General features: G+C 36.4%; 2 protein-coding genes across 11 annotated transcripts in view; one reads left to right on the top strand and one right to left on the bottom strand.

Annotated features, from left to right (window-relative positions):
* Positions 1 to 13,994, bottom strand: part of LOC145660518 (uncharacterized) — a 443,921-nt gene extending 429,927 nt beyond the window's left edge. For 2 of the 3 annotated variants that reach the window (XM_081725684.1, XM_081725686.1), the window contains exon 1: positions 13,854 to 13,994. The gene's annotated coding sequence lies outside the window, so the exon portion shown is untranslated. The remainder of the gene's footprint in view (positions 1 to 13,853) is intronic. The other variant, XM_081725687.1, reaches the window with a different exon arrangement.
* The window catches only part of LOC145660520 (serologically defined colon cancer antigen 8 homolog), a 540,216-nt gene that overhangs the window by 345,490 nt on the left and 173,455 nt on the right, over positions 1 to 21,271 (top strand). For 6 of the 8 annotated variants that reach the window (XR_014126818.1, XR_014126817.1, XM_081725692.1 and 3 more), the window contains exon 1: positions 284 to 489. The exons of 1 other annotated variant lie outside the window; for it this stretch is intronic. Coding sequence is in view for 4 of the 7 variants with exons in the window: in XM_081725692.1 (XP_081581818.1) it covers positions 299 to 489 (191 nt within the window). In the remaining 3 variants the exon portion in view is untranslated. Of the gene's footprint in view, positions 1 to 283; positions 490 to 13,949; positions 14,087 to 21,271 lie in introns of those variants that run through there. One more of the 8 variants, XM_081725694.1, reaches the window with a different exon arrangement.

The following is a 21,271-nucleotide window of genomic DNA, read 5'->3' as shown; positions in this document are numbered from 1 at the left end:
ACAGCCAGATTATTTAACATCTCCATTTAGGAGAATTTTGTCAAAGAGCGCGGATTGTTCATCAACATATCAAAGACTTCTCAGCGCTTTTCATACAATAACGTGATATATGGACAGTACCACAGGAAGACAGCTAGAGTCATCAATAAAATTCCCAAAGTTAGGAATAATAGAAGTCCACATGGCAGTAGGCAAATGATTACCAGCCCATTCTCTCGCACGGCTCCGCATGGTACAAATCGATTAGACGAGATTATAAAAGAGGCCGAACGGATACACTGAAACTTACAGTGCAACCATGCTGAGTGCGTACCGGAACGTGGTGCCTCCGGGCGGAACGAGACGGGGTCGTTCTCACGCCGGGGTCCCTGGTTTGCATTCTGGATCAGGGACCAGTCTGCTGGTAAAACCGCGCATCGGGCCGCTCCGATCATCTCTGCGTCCCCGGACTGCACCAGATGGTAGCAAAAGCAGAAAATTTAAAAGCAGGTATGTTTTCTCATATTCAGTTACGATTCCCATTAACGATATGTTCAAACTACACTTTTTTTTTATTTTCAAATATATTATGTGATAGTTATTTCTTTTGTTTTAAAAGAAAAGGGGAATAAACAAACAGTATAATTTTGTCTTTACAGCGAGTAAAGAAAAAAGGAAAAAGATTCATACAAAATGTCTATGGTTCATGTTCAGTTTGAACCGCATTTTTTTCTTTTTCTTTACGTAACTCAATACTATCATAAGAGGTATCTATTAGCAAATAGTAAAGTAACAGGGCGTCGAAAAGAGAAATCATAAGTATTAATGTTAACGTTTACTTTTCAATATGAAAACGAAAATGAATGAGATGTAGGTCTCTTGAAATGGGATACGATCCATTTCTACCTGGAATCAAATACGGATCTCCTGCGCTCAAGGTCAGAATGTTATATATATATATATGCTGATTCAACGAAGTACTACCAATAAACGTAACTTTTAAAATTCTTTCATGGTGCCAGGGGACGCGGTGGCTCAGTGGCACAGCGTTCACCTCCGATGTTTGGGGTCCGCGGTTCGATCCCAGCTTGCGCCGTGTGCACTTTGTGCTCGTGGGTTTTCCCGTTTCCTCCCACTTTCTTCATTCATCTCTCATCATCACCATCTCCTTTAGCCTGACCGGCATAACCGTAGGACGAAAGACTTCATTTTTCTTTCAATTGGTGCCGACCAATTAAGTACATTATACTTCTAATGCGTTTGTTTGGAAGATGATTAAAGGCATTTGGCACCAAATGAATCTTATTCTTATTTGTTTATTTAATGTCCCATGGTTATGACCTTTAGGTTAAACAATACGGACGACTAATGAAAGTTAATTATTATGAGATAATAGGGGAAACGAGAATGTAGGAGACCCTTGGGAAAATCCACGAATACGATGTTGTCCATTACAAACTCACACGACATGGGATCGAAACATGGACCTCTCATATCAGAAATGTGTGCTCTGCCACTGACCCACCGTATCCCTTCGATTGTTTTCTTAATATGAAACGGAATTTGATAATGGCCTAACTGATTAAGGCTCATAACTTGCTTTCATAAGCCTATCCGCACAATTATAGTTGCCACAAGCTTTTTGTAATCTTCCTATTTTGTAATCCTTTGAAAAATGACCTTGTTTATATATAGAAATATATGAAGAAAGTCCATATACATATATAAAACAGTAAACTATTGCGCCAATAAATAAAATACCTGGTAACTAGTAACTTTCCCCTACAAAATATAAAAAATAATTATCAAGTTTTAAAAAAATATAAGGTGAATTGTGACTACTTTCATAGAACAAAAAAGAAATCAAACTGTTCAATGGAATCATTATACATTCTTGCGAGGTAACATAATACAGAAAATGAAATCTTTAAGTTTTACGTCCCACGGTTATGCCGGTTAGGCTAAAGGAGACGGTGATGATGAGAGATGAGTGAAATGGTGGAATGAAGAAAGTGGGAGGAAACGGGAGAACCCCGAGAAAAACCACGGGCACGGTGTTTGTCCACCACAAAGTCCACACGGCGCGAGCTGGGATCGAACCAGGGACCCCAAGCAGCGGAGGTGAACGCTCTACCACTGACCCACCGCGGTCCCTAAAAGAAGTCCAGACTGGTTGACTGATCAATGCCCAGGCCAAACCACTTACCCTAGAAACTTAAAATTTTGACAGTGAATAGGATTTGTGACGTAAAACATCACTAAGGAAGATTTTTTTTTATTCGACGAAAAAGAGGGGGAAATAGGGGTGGGAATTATTATAGTAAACTGTCTGTATATCCGAGTCTCTGAGTGGTAGAGAAATGAAATTAAATATGGACTTCCCACTTAAAGTAATTAGACACGTGTTTTGCCTTTTTTTCTACATTTAACCTAGAAGAGAAGAAAACGGGTGGCAGGATCATCATAGCTTAAAGTCCTTTAAGGTTAGAAACATGAAATTTGGCATTTAGACTTTTAATTTAAAATACTTAAAGAAGTGCTTTGGTGCTTTTTAAATACTTCTACAAAGAAGAAAAGGAGTAAGGGCTGCCACTGTTAAAATAACATGGCAATATTTCGAAATCTCTTAAGGTTAGAGATGTAAAATCTGATATTTAGACTTTTCATGTTAATGTTTAAGTAACAACACAAAATAACTCTGTTACATTATTTTAAAGTCACTTAACGAGTAACGAGATACTTTTATGAAATAATTTCGTTAAATTTTCTGTTTCTTTTTCAAATTTGAATTCTAGAGAACGACGACGAGAAAAAGTAGTTGCTTATTTGTTCAAATATACCATCCTTTTTCAGTACCGAAACTATACGAGACGTGAAACTACAGTTTAAAGTGGAACTTGAACCACAATAATGCGTTCAATTTTTCTATGCTCTCCGACCAAGAATCGAACCGGAAACCAAATGCACTAAAGTTACACGCGCTAATAAAAAATGAAATCTTTCAATGTAATGTCCCACAATTATACCTGTTAGGCTAAGGTAGACGTATGATTAAAGTGATTCAATGACTATGGAAGAATTGGTGGAATGAGATGAAACGGAAGTACTCCGAGAAAACCCACGAACACGACGTTGTCTACCATAAGCATACTTGGCTGGGGATCGAATCAGGGACCCCACGCACCAGAGGTAAGCGCTCTATCACTACGCCACCATGCCCCCACAAGTGCTAAGAAGAACTAGTATTTGTGATTAGCAGGGCTTAAGCGTCAATATACAGGTAAACATCAACTATAAAATTCTTGTGCTAACGAATTTGTTATCAGTTTAGAACTAGTTTTTATGTTGAACGAATTTGTTATCAGTTTAGAACTAGTTTTTATGATGAACGAATTATTTCTCTTCTTGTTGGGTCAACTCCAGATATCTTTTACGAGTTTGTATATTTTTCTTCTTATCTGGAGAGGACACCGATCCCAGATACTGTGCAGCAAAATAGATTACGTATAAAAAAAAGAATCAAGCCTTTCTCACTTTTCAAATTTTAAAAATAAAGTGCCTTCACAAAATAGACGACAATGCAAATCAAAGAAATTTGCAAGTGAAATGCTGCATTTGTGCAGATACGACACTTTGTTAATTTCGAGGAATACCTCGGCAAATCTGCGAAAGTTTCCGATTATAAGTTTCTTACATTTAATTTCAATTCGTATTATTTATTTACTTCGTGAACGTAATACATATATTGTTTTGCTGTAAGTAAAGTAACAGTAATAAGTTACAATTAAGGGAACCTTAACCTAGACTGATGTTATGTTTCACAATAAAGCCACCTTTAGCAAAACGAGCCTTCCCCGCTGGTATAGCGGCTAGCGCGTGTGGCTTTGGTGCATGTGGTCCCGAGTCCGATTGCAGTGGGAGAGCACAAAACATTAATTTCACAATCATCAACTGCCATTAATCATTAGTCTCCTTCAGCCTGAGAGCATAACCTGGGGGGAAGTTAACCTTATTATTATTATTATTATTATTATTATTATTATTATTATTATTATTATTATTATTATTATTTCATTCCAGTAAAATTACACTTTTTATTTAAAAATTAGCACCAATTATCCACTTCGCTGGGTTAAATTAAGAAAAAATAGTAATATTCCGTTACTCAGTCACTTTTTACCGTCATTAAAGCACTCTATAATATCGGTCATTTTCGATGATTTTATATTTCTCTCCCCTCCTCCTCCCTCATGTTCCAAGGCACGGCATCGGAAGTGTCACTGCTTATCTTAGTGACCCGGAAGACCATGGATTAGACCCTTATCGTTCTTCCCCCTCCCCAGGTTGCGGTACTCAATTAGGATTTACAGCTCCTCCGTGGCTAAGAGGTTAGCGTACGTGCCTTTGGCGTAGGAGACCCGGGTTCGATTTCCGGCGGGAGCTCATGTGGTTTTGATTCCATGATAATCAGTAGGTCCACGTCTCATATAGCCTCGCTGCTGAAAGGAACGTTAATCTCAAAATCAGCTGAATTTGGATTTAAACGGGATCGGAAGTGTCACTATTCATTTCACCGACCCTTAAACTTATGGATTTGACAATAATATTGGTCATTTTTCTATCATTTATATGTTTCTTCCCCTCCTCCAAGTTACGGGGCTGAATTTGGAGTAAACGGGATCGGAAGTAGTGACCCTGTTCAACTCAGCGACCCAGCAAACTGTGGATTCGACACATATTCGTCATTTTCGATCATATATATATATAATCACCCCCTCCCCCAGTTTGGGGGCTGAATTTGATTTAAACGGCATCGGAAATCCGGCGACCCCGAAAACTATAGATTCGGCACAAATATCGGTCATTTTTGATCATTTTCAAACGTCTCTCAGCCTCCCCCTTCCCCAAGTTGCACCGCCTAAGTAATATGACAAAAACCATCTTAGGTCCGAATCTCATCTATGTTGAAATTTTGATTGAGATCAGTCCGGTATATATACTCTCCCCCTGCCCTGTAAAATAATAAAAATCGTCCCAGGATCGAACCTCATCTACGCTGAAAATCAGATTGAGGTCGGTTTGGTAGTTCAAGAGTTATTAAGTCACAAACCTGGTCACTTTTATTTTTTTCTATTTACATTGATTTTTGTATATCCTCTCCTTCTCCTTCTCCCCTACGTTGCTCCGTCCAAGTGAAATAATAATAACATCCCAGGCATGTGAACCTCATCTATGTTAAAAAGTTGATCGAGATTGGTCGTTTGGTTCAAGAGTTGTTAAGTTTTATTTATTTTTTATAACTCCCCCTCCTCCCCACCTATAAGTGTTACCGTCAAAGTGAAATGATAAAAACACTCCTAGGCCCGAACCTCGCCTATGTTGAAAATTTGATTGAGATCGATCGGGTGGTTCACGAGTTATTAAGTTTTATTATATCTCCTCTCCTCCCCCTTCCCTTAGTTCTACCATGAAAATGAATAGATAGAAACCATTCCAGGCCCGAACCTCATCAATGTTGAAAATTTAATCGAGATCGGTCGGGTGGTTCAAGAGATTAGGAGTCACAAAACAAACATAGTCACTTTCAAATTTATAATGTAGAAGATATACAAGATACAAATCTTTACCATCAAATACGTTGCAACATTTTCCTTTCATTATACACTTTGAATTAACTTATATCTTTATACAAAATGTCTTAAATCACCTTTTTGATGTGATACAGAATGCATTCAGTAATATACTTCCAATGAATCATGAACGAAATGGAACAGCACGGGCAAGCATTGGACAGAAAACATAATTGTCATCAATTTTACGAAGGAAAATATTTGGCAGAAACACGTCTAAAAATCCATCCTTACAACCATGTCGAAACTAACTTGAGTCTACATGGGAAATTTACGAAGGTTCGAGCTCAGCTTACGTAAGTCATTCTGACAGTTTTCCAATTTACCTAACTAATTAAATAGTCGCAGAAAACATCCCTTAAGCATATAACTTTGGTATTCCTTTTCTCCCTGCTTTGACTTATTCCCTGCACGAAACTGAGACACATTCTTATTTGTGTTCGTACAATCACTCTATCAAGTTTTTATACTATGAATTATGTAACATTATAACAGTGTTTGAGATCTAAAATCTCGATAAATTAGTATGTCTCACATAAAACATAAAATTTCTCGTCTCGTCTCAAAAAAGAGATGAGATGTGATGTTAATCATCTCAGCTCGAATTTAAAAATGCGCTTCTCATTTTCGAAATGTGATGACAATTTCTCCTCTGGTTGGCAACACTAATCCGCATCTAATACGATAACTGATATACGGAGCCTATTTGTCCAACAACCATTACGATTTCAAAAATAATTTTCTAATGTAATTGTGAATACACTCTTCTAAATCTTACGATACGATATTGATCAAATTTAAGTTAACATTAAATACAATCTCTTCTGCTTGCAAGCTCCCTCGTGGCTATGTGGGAAGCGTAAGAGACATGGGTTCAATTCCCAGAGGAAACTCATGTAGTTCGGATCCCATGTTAAGCTGTAGATCCACGTCTTACATAGCCTCGCTGTTGAACAAAACGCTACATTCAAATCCAATTTAATCCTTTTGTAACTAATTACGCCAATAATGAATACTGATTCAGAAATTGATCACAACAGTTATTGTCTTTCCAATCATCATTCTCAATTTTATCTGTAATCAATCAAGTCAATAACAATATATCACAGAAAGATGCTGACATTCGCATCCGCGCAGGATGAATACAAGTTCAGAATTTTTCGATAGCAACATTATGTGTAAAATATTCGTAGACAAATAAATAAATAAGAAACAAGAAGTAGTATCATGTGTACAAAGCGCTGGTTTGTATAGCGCGATATTTTCTCAATTAACATAGAAACTAGAAGTGGTAGTATATCCTAGCACTTCCAGCTTTAGTACAGAGAATAGTGTGACGATGAAATATATTCTTGAGACGCTTAATTTATTACAGAAAAATCTTTCTCGCTATCTACTACTTTTTTTTTTTTTTTTTTTTAAATATAGCATGCTTTCTAGATGTATTTCATATCACGATCTCCTTTTATCACATCCTCCTAACCAAGGACGCCGATTTCTCTGTAAATTGGGGGGGGGGGGCATTCAGATGCAGAAGCTATATATATGAGGATTTTAAGACAAACTGCATTCAAATTATGTCAAATATTGTATATTCATAAATACAATAGGGGGGCTTAAATGAGCTTTGGGGGGCCCGCTCTCCCCCCGGAATCGACGCCCTTGCTCTTAACAACCCTCATTCGTCAAGTTCAGTTTGTTATCGGCTTTCTAATTATTGCTGCTTTTGTTTAATATTTTTTGCCGCATCAGACAAGTATTGGTATAAAAATATCTTGTCAAAATAACAAATCCAAAGTAAACATTAAACATATTTTTACGCCACTAGACCCTAATTAATTTTATGTTTATCAATTCCCTTTGGGACCCTCCTAGGGATCCTGACACCCAGAATGAGAAACTCTGTTCTATCGCGATCAACGTTAAAACTGGAAGTGATTGATTTCTGCCAGAGGGTTGAGACAGAGATAGTAGGCCTAAGTATTCGTAGAATGCTCAATCGATTAAAAAAAGAAACTCATTATCTCTTTATCTTTTCTGCTCTATGCAAAACAATATTGGAACCGGAAGTCACACTATATTTTTGTAACTCCTGGTTTTAGAAGATGGAGAGTAATGGATGGAGATGAAACGTGTTCTTAGTGATTGCAAGAAACAGCTTCTCGCTATCGATTACTGTTTTTGTTCTACAGTAACCAACATAAAACCCGGAAATGGTTGATTTCTACCACTTCCGGTTTGAATACCCCCTCTATCAACGAACTCGATTCGTAACTCCTTACACTGTACAATGTACATTCTGGCCGAAATTGCTGGAGGCGAGGTCAAGTGATTTTGAGCTTAACGTCCGTTCAGCAGCGAGGCTATGAGACGAGGACCTACTGATTAACGCGGAATCCGAACCACATCAGCTCCCGCCGCGAATCGAACCCGAGTCTCCCGTCAAAGGCGCGTACGCTAACCGGTTAGCCACGAAGGAGCTCCCAAAATTGATGGAAATTCACCAACTACTTTTCCCGAACGGACACACCCGGACAGAGAATATATCTTTTAAAATCAACGGACAACTAAACGGGTGAATCGGAAAAGGTCATGTAGAGCAGAGCTTCACAATACCTGAATGGCAACAATACTGTGTAAAATATCAATGCTTTAAAGTGACATGATATAACCCTTGTTGCATGGGAAACAATATGCATGGGATGCATCGAAATTGAATGAAATTTATAGTTTTACGGCTCATGTTTAGTCTTGTAAGCTAAAGGAGACGAGTAATCAACGGAAGTAAGTGATTATGAAATAATTGGTAGAATGAGAATGTGGAAGGAAACGGAACAACTTTGAAAAACCTACAGGCACGATATTCTCCACCACAAATCCGCATTAATGTAGCATCTGAATCCTGCTATTTTAAGCCACAGTATGGGGTCTCCGGTTGAATCTCAGGGTACCAAGGTTTTACTGGACAACATCGTGTTCGTGAGTTTACTCGAGATTCTCCATATCCTCCCACATTCTCATCCTACTAATTCTTTTGTGATGGGTCATTTTTGTTAACCACCCGTCTCCTTTAACCTAAAGGTAATAACCATTGGAAGTTGAATATTTCATTTAATTATTTGTTTTATATCACCGATGTTATATATTACCTGAATCCTGCTATTTTAAGTCATAGTGACTTTACACAGCACTCGAATTCCCCAATTCTAAGTTACAGTGACATTAATTACACAGAATCCGAATTTTGCCATTGTAAATCACTGTGCTAGTCGCTGTACTTCCGTTCTTAATCTGACGGGAATACGAAATACGTTAGTAGTTGTTATTCTTAACAGTAAAACTTGTTAATCAGTGCTCTGACACTCAGTGACAGATTCTTCGTAAAACTGTCTATCAACTTGCTTTCCCTTCCCGGCAGAAGAAGTAATTACTGCCAATAAGCCAATACAAACTTTTTTCGTAACGTTTTAGAAACGTTATGTTATTAGCGACTTCCCACATTTAGTCCTCATACTTGCACGAAAAGAGCAGGTACCAACATGTATGACTATAAATGGAGGCCACCACTTAATAATTACAAATATATTTTTTATCTTTAGACCTTTTTCTAAAGCATTTGTAACTGTTATTATATTAAACACTTTACATGTTTAATACACATGCTTGCGCAGATATGAATGTGGGTATAATAATTACATATCCTGTTTCTTCACGGAAGACATCTATTTGTCCAATATCTCTCATTCAATATCCGGTTTTATATTTTATCAGGTATGCTTGCACGAGGGCACTTAACGCAACCAATCAGGAAGTGTTAGAGGTGGGGTAAGCAAAAGCGTAGAACAAAGAGTTAGGGTCCCGAAAACTCAGGAACGGACGCTATTTCCCGACACATACATCCATGAAGTAACTTGTTCGAGTGTGTGCAGTCTAGGGTTGCTATACGACTCCGAATCGACATGTGCGTCCCGAAAATAAACTTCAGGACACACAAACGTCCAGTATTCAGCGAACAAGAGAGAGAGAGAGAGTTTTTTTTTTTCAACATTAAAAAAAATTTCTTCAGTTTATGGTTGTAGAAGCTTAAACCACAAAGAGATTAAACCCAAAATGACAAACTTATAACAATGTTTAATGTAATATTGTCAGCATTTCTTCATCTCTCTCAGTCTAGAGATAACAAGTTGATATTTAAAGCTTCTTTTATGTTATAATATTGCTTTCCAATAATTCCTCTCTATTTCTAGACTCGCTGTGCTCGGCAGAAGAAAGAAGACGATGCAAAGTTTTAATGATAAATTACATATAATAATTTAAAGTCAATGGCGATTAAACTATTTTTTTTTTTTTTTTTTTTGTTCTAAACTTAGAATTGTGTTTTCAATCGGTCATAGTGCAAGGTGAGACACTGCAGACCATATCAAATCTAAAAAGATCACAACAGCCACGTTACTCTCACCTCTGAAAAGTATACCAGTAATTGCATTATCAGCCGACAACGAAATACAAATTTTGGAGAGGTCAACTGAGCACGAAAGAATAATGTTTACTCAAAAGTACAAAAGTAAACAGAGGCACATTATTTTGGGTTATTTCGCGCATATTATGCACAAGAGTATTCAAAGTGCAAAATATTTCTTAATAGTGGATATTGAGATGGTCGTATGTAAGATCTTTTCATATTTTTACATATAAACTGTCCGTATGGCAAGTTTGCAGGAATTTTGAAATTTTGAAGATGTCCAATACAAACAAATTCATAGGCATTCGAAAAGCAGATGGTTATCTTCGGCACCGGCAATCAATAATAACAGTTATATACTTCCAGGTGTGGAATCTTACTTCTCTTCGGAATAATCAAGCCCTATAATGTTGAATAAAATCTTTGACGATAACACTTCGCTTCTGTGGCTTCAGTCTTTCCAATGTCAATTAAAAATGTACAATAATTACATTAAGAAAATTGAAAGAGGAACAAATATATCTGCTCAGCTTTTCTCTGAGCTTCATTGACTTATTGATAGAATTAGGGATTCTGAACACTTTTGACTTACACAAACAGAGTTATTCTAGCATACATTGCACGAAGAAAATGGTATTAGGGAAGTAACACTTTACCAACAATGTGACGCGTTCTATGACATATGCATTAGCAATATTGAAAAGTGCGTGGCAAAACCTTTTTTTGAAGACCTTACATCGTTATTATGGCTTTCCCTGTTCTCAAAACACATAGCATAAGGTTAGGGTGACGCTAAATCATCGTTGGCGGTTGTTATAAGTAATTTGGTCATTGATGTAACTGACAACCAGTACTTAAAGCAGTAAAAACTCGTCAAAAAAGTAATAGAATCCTAGAAGTCAATATGGAATTCCAGTTCAAATGATCTGTCTATCGGAGATGAATGAATATAATGAGTATGAGTTTCAGCATTTTCGTCTTGGTAGAATTCTTGAAACCACCGATTCCGTGAAAAGTATGTTTTCAATTATGAATTCATTACGAACAGACAAAAGAAATGAACTGCACATCCATACTGAAGAATGTTTGGCAGTGAAAACCCAATTTATCCAACTGACATATGATGAGTTTCACCAGAAAAAACTTAAATACAAAAAATTACCTCAACAACTGCATGATTCATGTTTTCAAGTACACTACTCACATACACACTAATAGCGATGAAAATGAAGTCGGAATAACGTGGTTTTTAATTATTTATATCATGTTCTTTTTATTATTATTAATATTTATTTATAGGGCTATATTGCGTTTTAGGTTTTTATATTTGTTACATCAGTGAAATTAACTGAACGCAACTTGGCCCCTTATATTTCACGGATTTTAAAGATAAAAGCATAGTGTTCCGCATTACACTTTTCAAATATAACTTCCCTAGTACAGTACTACTTTTAGGGATGATTACAAACGAATGTGTGCTCGTAAGTGATAATTCTACGTTATTAAAATTAAAGAAATGAGGTTTAAATAAGTTTTTTTTTTCTTTTTGGATATTGATTCTTTTAAATAACAATTTTAGCCTAAATTTCCCAATTTTTGGTAGTCCTAACTGCATGAAGTCATCCTTTTTCATTCGTATCTAATAGCCCATGCTGCGCCCTCTATTGGCCGATAGGCTAATAATTGATTTCTGGACGATTTCTAGTAGGGGTACTTGCTTTCCTTGGCACATAACTCGAGTAGTATTTTGGACCGTTTTGACAGCTCATATCTTATATTCCCTCGATGCTCAAATGGGACTTCAACTCCAATTAGCCAGTTACCTGAGTCCAAGTTAAATCATGTCTCCTCATTATCAAGTTATATATAATTGAACAATATGACATATATTTAGAAAATCCATTACGTCGTGAAGAAAGACTTGCATCTAACAAAATTATTTGTGCCTAACTAAAGTAATCAGGCACAACTAGTGAAAATAGTGTAAGTTTCATCACAATGTAAACTTCATTAGGAAAAGTATTGCATACAGTGTGTACTTAATACACGTTTCTACAAGTACCGTATCTTAAGTGACAGTCTTTGGAGCTCTATCTGCGATACTAATTTCCTCCGGTTCCCACAATGCCTGGTGGATCATAAAGCAAATCCTCTGAAGCAGGAATATTTTGTAAAAGTGAGAAGTTCTTAATGAAACAAATACTTTTAAGGCATTAGGAGACGATTTGTGCAAATAAACAAATATATACGTAGTTTATTATATGGAGACACTCCCAGTTTTCGCTAACATGGATGGAGCGAAAATGATAGTTGACAAAGAATTATTCTTCTCAAGACTGTACATTATTTCTGTAAAAAACATTAAATTTGCACTTAATTTTTATTAGCACAAACGGTTGATATCCTTATGAAAGACGAACAGAACAAAACGTCATATTACAATACAATGAACAAAACTCGTATTTCATTATGAACATACCAATCGTAGCTAAGATATCTACTCTCTGCATACGCAGCAATGCGCAGACCCTAAAGCTTCACCCTAACCTGACGCGCACTAATTTTTGGGACCAACTAAAACAGGTTAGTTAAAATTTTTCGAACTACACAAATTTTCAACAGCGGAACAACACTAATTTATGTAACTTACGTATCGGACTGTTCAACTAAACGACTGAAAATGATTTCAAAGAAACCTCTTGAGTTCTACGTCCCACGATTCTTCTGTGTGGACTGAAGGAGACGGTGATAATCAGAAATGAATGAAATGAAGAAAGTGGGAAGAACCCAAGAAAATACACGAACACGGTGTCTGTCCATCACAAAGCCTACTTGGCGCGACCTGGTATCGAATCAGGGACCCCACAAAAATAATTTATTTCAACATTACTACACGTCTATACACTAGCTCGCACTACAATAAGAAAACAAATTCTTGCAATTCAATGCTAGAACGAGAGCACCTTTATGGTTGGCGTACGCGCTTTTGCTGTGGGAGATCTGGGTTCAACTTCCAATACGAGCTCATGTCATTTGGATTCCATGTTAAGCTTATGACGAACTATTCTGGATCAATACCAGCTGTAGTTCCACGTATCACATAGCCTCGCTGCTGAAAGAGTCGCTAAACTCACAATCTAATCAATGTCAGAATGTAGACAGGCAGCTACGTAGGCCCACAGATCAACTTTACTCACCAGTTTTCCCCATTAAATCATCTGCTCGAAACTCTCAGAAAGTATTTTGGGTAAACTTTACAATACACACTCCAGTTGTGCGTCGATAAGCAGGACCGCTTTAAAAGGGTGTAGAAAAGTGCTCTTAATCTGTATGTAGTAGAATAGGGTAGGGTTAGCTCAGGGAAGTTTGGAACCATTTTGTTAAAATTAATCGAATATAATTTCTCGTGTCAGCTTCAGCGAGCACTGTAAGAGTTCATCCAATATTTTTTATCGTCAAGTAATTTTATTACGTGTGGCTCTTCATTGCATACAAGGCTCTTTATTAGCCATCATTGATACACCAAATTCAATGTGCAAATTTATGCCATGCGTATCAACAATTAACAGCTATAAATACATGTCTTAGCTTACTTTCTGATATTAGGTTTTTAATGGTTTGTAAAGAATAATAATTTATTTATTTTTAATATCTTCATACGATAAAATAGTTTCGCTTTTCATTGAAAGTGTCAAAGACCATTTTACGTTGAGTTTCAAGTCAACAATATTCAGCCACACTTAAAATAAATCGTTTTAAAACACTCAAAACGTTTCACTTACCATTGGTGCTTTCCTTGATTCAAAACACTAAATATTTACACACCAGTTGATAAAACTTTTATCACAAATCGATTATTCTCCTCCCAATCTTCGTAATTTCGCTCGTATTTTCGTTCTTCTTTTGTCAATAAATAGCTAAATCGGAAGTTGTGATCTGTTACGGAAGTTATCCTACACCAAAAATGAGACGGTGTTTCTGCGCGCTTCTTAGGAAAATGTTGTGACATTTATAGGTAAGTATTAAAAGCTGTTTACTTTCTTTCATTTTTAAAACAAGAACAAAATATTTGTTTGAAAAGATAAAATTGGACAAGTTTTTCAAATCGGATACTTAGTGAAATAAAAATAAAGGAATAATAACAAATAGACGTTGTTATTATCACAAGAGTTGCCGGCAATTCATTTGTAGCTGTGGTATTTCGTAAATTTTCATTTAATTTTAGTAATATTCTTTTAAATTTCAATATCATGCGAAGTATAGACTTTCACTTCCGCCAAATGAATTTATACAGTAATGTTAACAGTTAATTACTTTGAATTCGTATGTAGTACAAGGTAACATTCGTATTTGCCGTAGACAAACCGTCTTCAGTTTTACGAGACATGCAGGTGTAGTTTTGGTACATCACTAGAAATAATTGTGGAAAAATTGTAATTATTTCACTAATTTACTTCCTATTGTCTCTGAAAGGATTTACGCTGGGCAACATGAAAATATCTCACTTGGCATAGATAAAATTCAAGGGGCCCACCAGAGATAATTGTTGAAAAATTATAGTTCTTTTTCGATTTGCATATTAATACGGTTTCCGGATGTAAGGCGTAAGAACTACAGTGCAAAGCGCAAACCAACCTTTGTTAGGTGGCCACTAAAAACCACAAATGCTAAGTCAATGCTGAACCTGTCTTAAAAAGCACGACTGCTATCTAACCAAGTCAGGTCAGGAGCGTAGCAGGGGGTTAGTTGCAAGGATGCTGCCGTAGGAAGAAGGCGGGTCAGGGATGGTGGGTATGCACGTAAACTAGGATGTCGCTAAAAACATTGAGTTAAGTAGCTTCTCTATCGACAACTTCGTGTCCTCAAAAAAAAAAAAAAAAAAAAAAAAAAAAAAAAAAAAAAAAAAAAAAAAAGTACCTTTCACTGCTGACTTTTGCCAATAACCCTTCACACCATCAACATAATGTTCACATTTCAAAATATAGCTGTTCCTCCATTCTTTCTTTTCAATGCCGTCCTACATTTGCCACACTTTCTGCTCGATTTCATTAATCCGTGCCGCTTTACATAAAGTAATAATTTTTCTTCAGTTAATTTGGGTTAAGCCCCACCGCGATAACTGAAAATTTACCGAGAAGAGGTGGTGGGTGTGGTTTTTGTAGAGTGTGATAGTGGAAACTGGTCTATTTTGCTATAAAGGACATTAGGTTAGCTCATTTTGGATTGAGTATAATTTGAAATTGGCGAACATCTGTGCAGCCCGTGGTATAACAGCGTGGAATACGAAGAATGAGGAAAATCTGTTGAAATTGAGTAAAAGATATGGATCAGTGAATGTAAGGACGCAATGTCAGAAGTGTAGGAAAGGTGAAGATAACGAAAAATAAAGAAAGATGCATTCTTGAATGCAATGCAAGAATGAGTGGCCTGAAATTTTATTGAAAAAGAAATGCGAAAATAAAGGTAATAATTTTCGATAGTGTTTGATTGATAGTGGAAAAGGTAAACTATTGTTCAAGATTTTCTACTGCAAATTGCCCGAGTATGTAAACCAGCATACGAAGATAAATGCTGTGTGAAGGTCGTGTACAAAGTTATCGTAGAAGTGTTGAAAAGTTGTGCCACACTTAAAACATATGTGCCGTATGAAGGATTTCTCCACTGTCCTCGTTCATACGTATATGCACCGTCGCTGGTGTGCCTGCTCTCAATGGGCACCCTAGCACACGGACCCCACTGCCGCGGTCCTATCCTGATTCGGTTAGGTAGCATTCGTGCTTTTTATTGACCACCTAGCATAAGTTGGTTAGTGTTTTAAAGTTGGTTTTTGTTTTATATTTAGCCTCCCCAAAGTCATTTTGCACCGAGTAATGCAACAACTGACCAATCTTCTTGTACGGTAACCTAGCCTAGTACACGTAAACAATGATTTCCTATGCGATTTGTAAATTTTTATCAAGTGACTTCTGTTCGTTAGCTAGTTTTGCTTAACGGAATAAATGCCTTTTTCTTCACCAATATAGTTTGTTATAAAACTCACAGTCGAAATGTTACATCATCCGTCACATGCAATTACTATATTTGAATGCTTGGAATTAATTTCCTCATTACACCATAATATTTTAAGATTAGCATACGTCCACTTAAAATAGTACTAACACACGCCGCTTCTAATATTTGAAAATACACATTACACTTCTTTTTTTAAGCATGAATTTCATGAAAAATAATCTGTTCATCTTTACTTTCCTGTAAATTTTACGTATTTTTCTCATTTCTTGACCTACTCTCCGACACGTAACCCAATTCTATAATATTTTCTTGGCACATGAAAATAGTTGCGTACAGATTGGCAATTTATCTTCAAACTCATATTTCATACGAGCGATTATACATGCGAAAACCAAGCGCTGTCGTATTCTGAATGGTTATTAAAAATTGTATCGACTTTGTGGGGAGGGGGCATGGTGGCTAAGTGGTAGAATCCTTCACCTCTGGTGCTTGGGATCCCTGGTTCGATCCCAGCTCGCGGCAAGTGGGCCTTGTGGTGGACAAACACCGTATTCGTGGGTTTTCTCGGGGTTCGCCTGTTCCTTCCACTTTGTTTATTCCGCTATTGCATTCATTTCTCATCATCACCGTCTCCTTTAACCAAGCCGGCATAATGGTCGGACGTAAAACTCACAGATTTCATTTTCATTTTGTATCGATTCTGGTTCAGGACACGGACAACTGGCGGGCTTTCTCGGGACGGTATAGGGAGCAGTCGTTCACGAAACTACGAATTATATACACACCTGGACAAATTTTCTTTCAAACTAGTCACAAGTTGTATTAGAACTACCTAGTATTTATTATTTTTTTCTCCGTGTTCACTTTTTGCAATATCTGACAGGTCTTTCAAAACGAAATGCGTGGAAGGTACTGAGAAAACTACGTAGTTTCGACTAGAAAACGCTATTGCAATCACGGGGTTTGGTATTCGATGTTCATGCTCTTCGGGGCGATCATCGTTGTGTTGTGCTTACTTATATCTTAATAATATTTTCGCACTATTTGAACATTATACCATACAGGAAATAATTCACGGCAGAAACAACTTGTCTTCTGTAAACATTATTGTAAGTACCAGAATTGTCAATAGTATTTGACGTACAATAGTACTTGTGATGGTGGTATAACTAGTAGCGCTTGTAGACGTAACATAAAGCTTTCTTGTGTTGTGGAAGTGTACATTTCACATGCGGTAATAAGATTATATAGCATCAATCTGTGCAGTCTACTTTTTTAAAATTAAGTTGCGCAGTTACAGTTCTCTTCATTAGTATAAGAGATTTTATACAGAAATTATTAAGTATTCTGCCTGTTAGCAGGCTCTGAAACTAATAGGAGATCACTATACCTCCTTAGGTTAAGATCTGGAAATGTTTCTTCCACCTTTCTCAAACTTTAACTCCATATATTTTCTTCAATTCTTCAAATCATCGATAAGTTGTGTTTTTCTTCCTACTCCCCACTTTCTTTCTAACTTACATATTTCTTCGCAAGATGTGCCTAGTCCAATTGGCCTTTCTTCGAAAGACGCTGGATAAAAGCGTCCTCCTCTCTCCTATTCGTTTTAAAACATCTTTATTTTTTACACTCTCTATCCATTTTGTCCATCTTCCTCCAACAGCACATTTCGAAGTTCTCTAAATATTTTTTTCTCTAACTTACGTAATTTCCAAGTCTTGAACCATAGAATCCCACACTCCATATATAGTTTCTTCCTTTGTCCAATTTTAAGCCTGTTAGTTATGAGTGATCTCTTTTTGGTGGTGCAGTAAGTATCTTTCGTCGAAATACTTCCCAGATATTTGTCTGGTCGACTTCTTCAAACTTTCTTTGTCATACCCTGATCCTTAAGGGCATGTTTCACGTGATATTCTCATGACTATCGACTTTTCGATGTTGATGTCCATTCCATATTATTTCCCAGTATTAACTATTCTGTTCAACATTTCTTATGGTCCGTTCTCGGTTCCAGCTGTAAAAACAGTGTCGTCCGCATACTTCACTTTGTTGACGTTCTGTCCCCCAATTCTGAAATCTTCATAAAACATTCATTGTGAACGTTGAGTAACTGGGGTGACGTACTACAGTACATCCTTGTCTGACTTCTCTCCCAATCTCCACACTGTTGATTTCTCCTTTGTCAGGTAGAGCTCTGTTCTTTGTACTGTATACAGGTTCCAAATGAGTCGACAGTTCCTCCAGTTGACCCCGATTTCTTTAAGTAATTTCAGTAGTTTGGTGCAGTTAACCCAGTCAAAAACTTTTTGCAAGTCTATGAAGCACAAACTCAGCTTTTCCTTTACGTCGAGAACTCGTTGTGATGTAATTCTCATCAACCCAATAGCATCTCAGGTGCCTTTACTTTCCAATTGCTTATTTAATATGTGCACATTAATCTTTCCAGTGTGAGAAATAAGGCTAATGGCTCTGTGATCACTACTCTTCTTTGCTACCTTTTTCTTAAGTAATGCAATCATTGTAACATCTAGAAAATCATCTGGTCGTTCTCAACTCAGTAGATCTTGTTAAGTTGGTATACAGAAATATCGCATGGAAAAGAAAAGCTCGTATTCTCAAAAACTTCATGTTGATTATGGAGAACCTGTGCGTCTATATGAGGACTAAATTTTGGCCTCACAGCCATACAAAGGTGAGGTGAATACACAACGAAAGTAAAAGCATTTTACAGTAATAGGAGCATAGAAATTTGTTTGTCTAACATAGACACTCTTTGTGATATTTTTCTGAAAAATCGAAAAAGAGAACTTCTTGCGCACATAATTTATATCAGTGTGAATACTATTCAAATGGATTGTTTATATAATTTTCGTGACTTCTTTTATGTTATTATGTGTGATGTCATTTCATATATCTCTGTATTTTATTATTGTAATCATTTACTAAGGAGTATTATGAAAATACGATATTACATACAGCTCCAACTTCTTACAATTGTCATCATTACTCAGGGTTACATAGATTTGGAAAATCAAGGAATATTAGGGAATTTAATTTTTGTCATGAAAATTATTGAAAAGTGTTTTAATGTCACGGAAATCAAGTAGTCGATCTCGATATTGAAGGTAACTTTGAAGTAATAGGGTTATTTGGGATTTAGAGATCATGCAGTATAATAATATAGAATGACAGGTTACAGATGCATTAAGTTATATGAAGGTGTGTTGTAGCATGATTTGTGGTTAGGTTTTCAACTCAATCAGTTGAGCTGCAGCATCTTTAATTCCTTAATGTAGACAGAATGTGGCGTCTCTGTTCTTCTGAACTTAGATACATACGTCTTTCTAACTGACTTCTCAATTCGACGTGTTTGTATATATACACGTTGCGCGTACGTTGTACGTTGAAATATAACTTCGACACAGGTGCCCTGATTTTTTTTTTTTTTTTCACATAAATTTCATGAAGATCTAACTATAGTCTTCGGAGCTGAACTATGAAACTTCTCAATGGCTGACAGTATGCATACCATAATTGTGTGTAAATCAATTTTGATCTAAATGCATGTTTTGTTGATTTACTTTTTGTTAGAAAAAGTAAGTTCTTTTGGTGGTTTCATGTAAATTTCATTAGTATCTTACGATAGTTATTAGAGCTAGACCACGAAACTACTGAACGGTTCATAGTATTAATATCATAATTAACCGACTTCATTGTGTTCATGCTCACACATAACTTGAACACACACACACACACACACACATATATATATATACATATATATATATATATATATATATATATATATATATATATATATATATATATATATATATATATAGTGGCGGATCCAGGATATGATCAAGGTAGGCGCTAAGCCACAGTTTGCCGCTTTATCCAGTGTAAAACAGGATTGAAGTCCATTTTATCCAGTGTATACCTGAGGGTCAAGGGGAAGGGGGGCTATAGCCCCCCTTAGATTCGCCCTTGTATATATATATATATATATATATATATATATATATATATATATATATATATATATATATATATATACAGGGGCGGATCCAGGATATGATCAAGGGAGGGGCTAAACCATATTTTGCCGTTTTATCCAGTGTAAAGCACGATTGAAGCCTATTTTATCCAGTGCATACCTGAGCGTCAAGGGGGGGCTATAGCCCCTATAGCCCCCCCCCTTAGATCCGCCACTGTATATATATATATATATATATATATATATATATATATATATATATATATATATATATATATATATATATATCAGGGTTTGAAAAAACCCGGGCTTTTTTGAAAAAGCCCAACCCAACTGTGCCCATGTGGGTTTTCTCGGGTATTTTCGGGTTTAATCGTTTTTGTTTTTTCGAAATATTCCAATGTCTTTGGGGTAAAAGTGTTAAAGTGTGATTTATATTTCAAGATTGTAATTGTCACAACTTGCAACAATTTTCTACTCACTGCTGTTTTGAAAAAATGGCCGCCATTTTGAAATGTTACATTCGATCGCCGAGAAAATCTATACAACAAATTTAGCATACCTCGTGCTTCCACCGTCAAAATTTCATCTTAAAAGACTGAAAATTGCGCTTCGTACCGTGGATACTCGCTGTTTTGAAAAATGGCCGCCCTTTTCATATTTTACGTTGGTATGCTCCCAAAATCTATACAGGAAATTTAGTGTGTGTCGTGCTTGTACTCTGAAAATTTTAACTTAAAAGGCCGAAAGTTGTACCCTGTAGTGTGTGTGGTAGAGGCAAACAAACGAGTTGAGTTGATTTTGTGTTTAACGTCCCTTTCAGCATAGAGGCTATGTGAGACGGGACCTACTGATTAACGTGGAATTCGAACCACATGAGTTCCCTCCGGGAAGCAAACCCGGGTCCCCACGCCGAAGAAGCGTACACTAACAGCTTAGCCATGACTTCTATATAACTTGCTTAGTGTCACTGTCGTTAAGTTGAAAAAGAAACCTTTCCTACCTTACAAATATATTAACAAATCCTTCTCAGTAAAAGCAATGTATTGCAAAAGAGTAGTTTGTTAATTGCTCTCCTTCTCTAATCTTTTGAGGGGTGTTAAAAAAATACAGCGATTTATCATTCAAGAAAAGAGTGCCTATGATTCAAAATGTTGTGAATAAAGAATGAAATATTAAAATATTGAAATA

Source organism: Thermobia domestica, chromosome 9 (assembly GCF_964235325.1).
Source record: "Thermobia domestica chromosome 9, izTheDome1.hap1.1, whole genome shotgun sequence".
NCBI classification, from domain to species: domain Eukaryota; kingdom Metazoa; phylum Arthropoda; class Insecta; order Zygentoma; family Lepismatidae; genus Thermobia; species Thermobia domestica.
The sequence above is the reverse complement of the archived record's forward strand: the minus strand, read 5'-3'. Positions and strand labels throughout refer to the sequence as shown.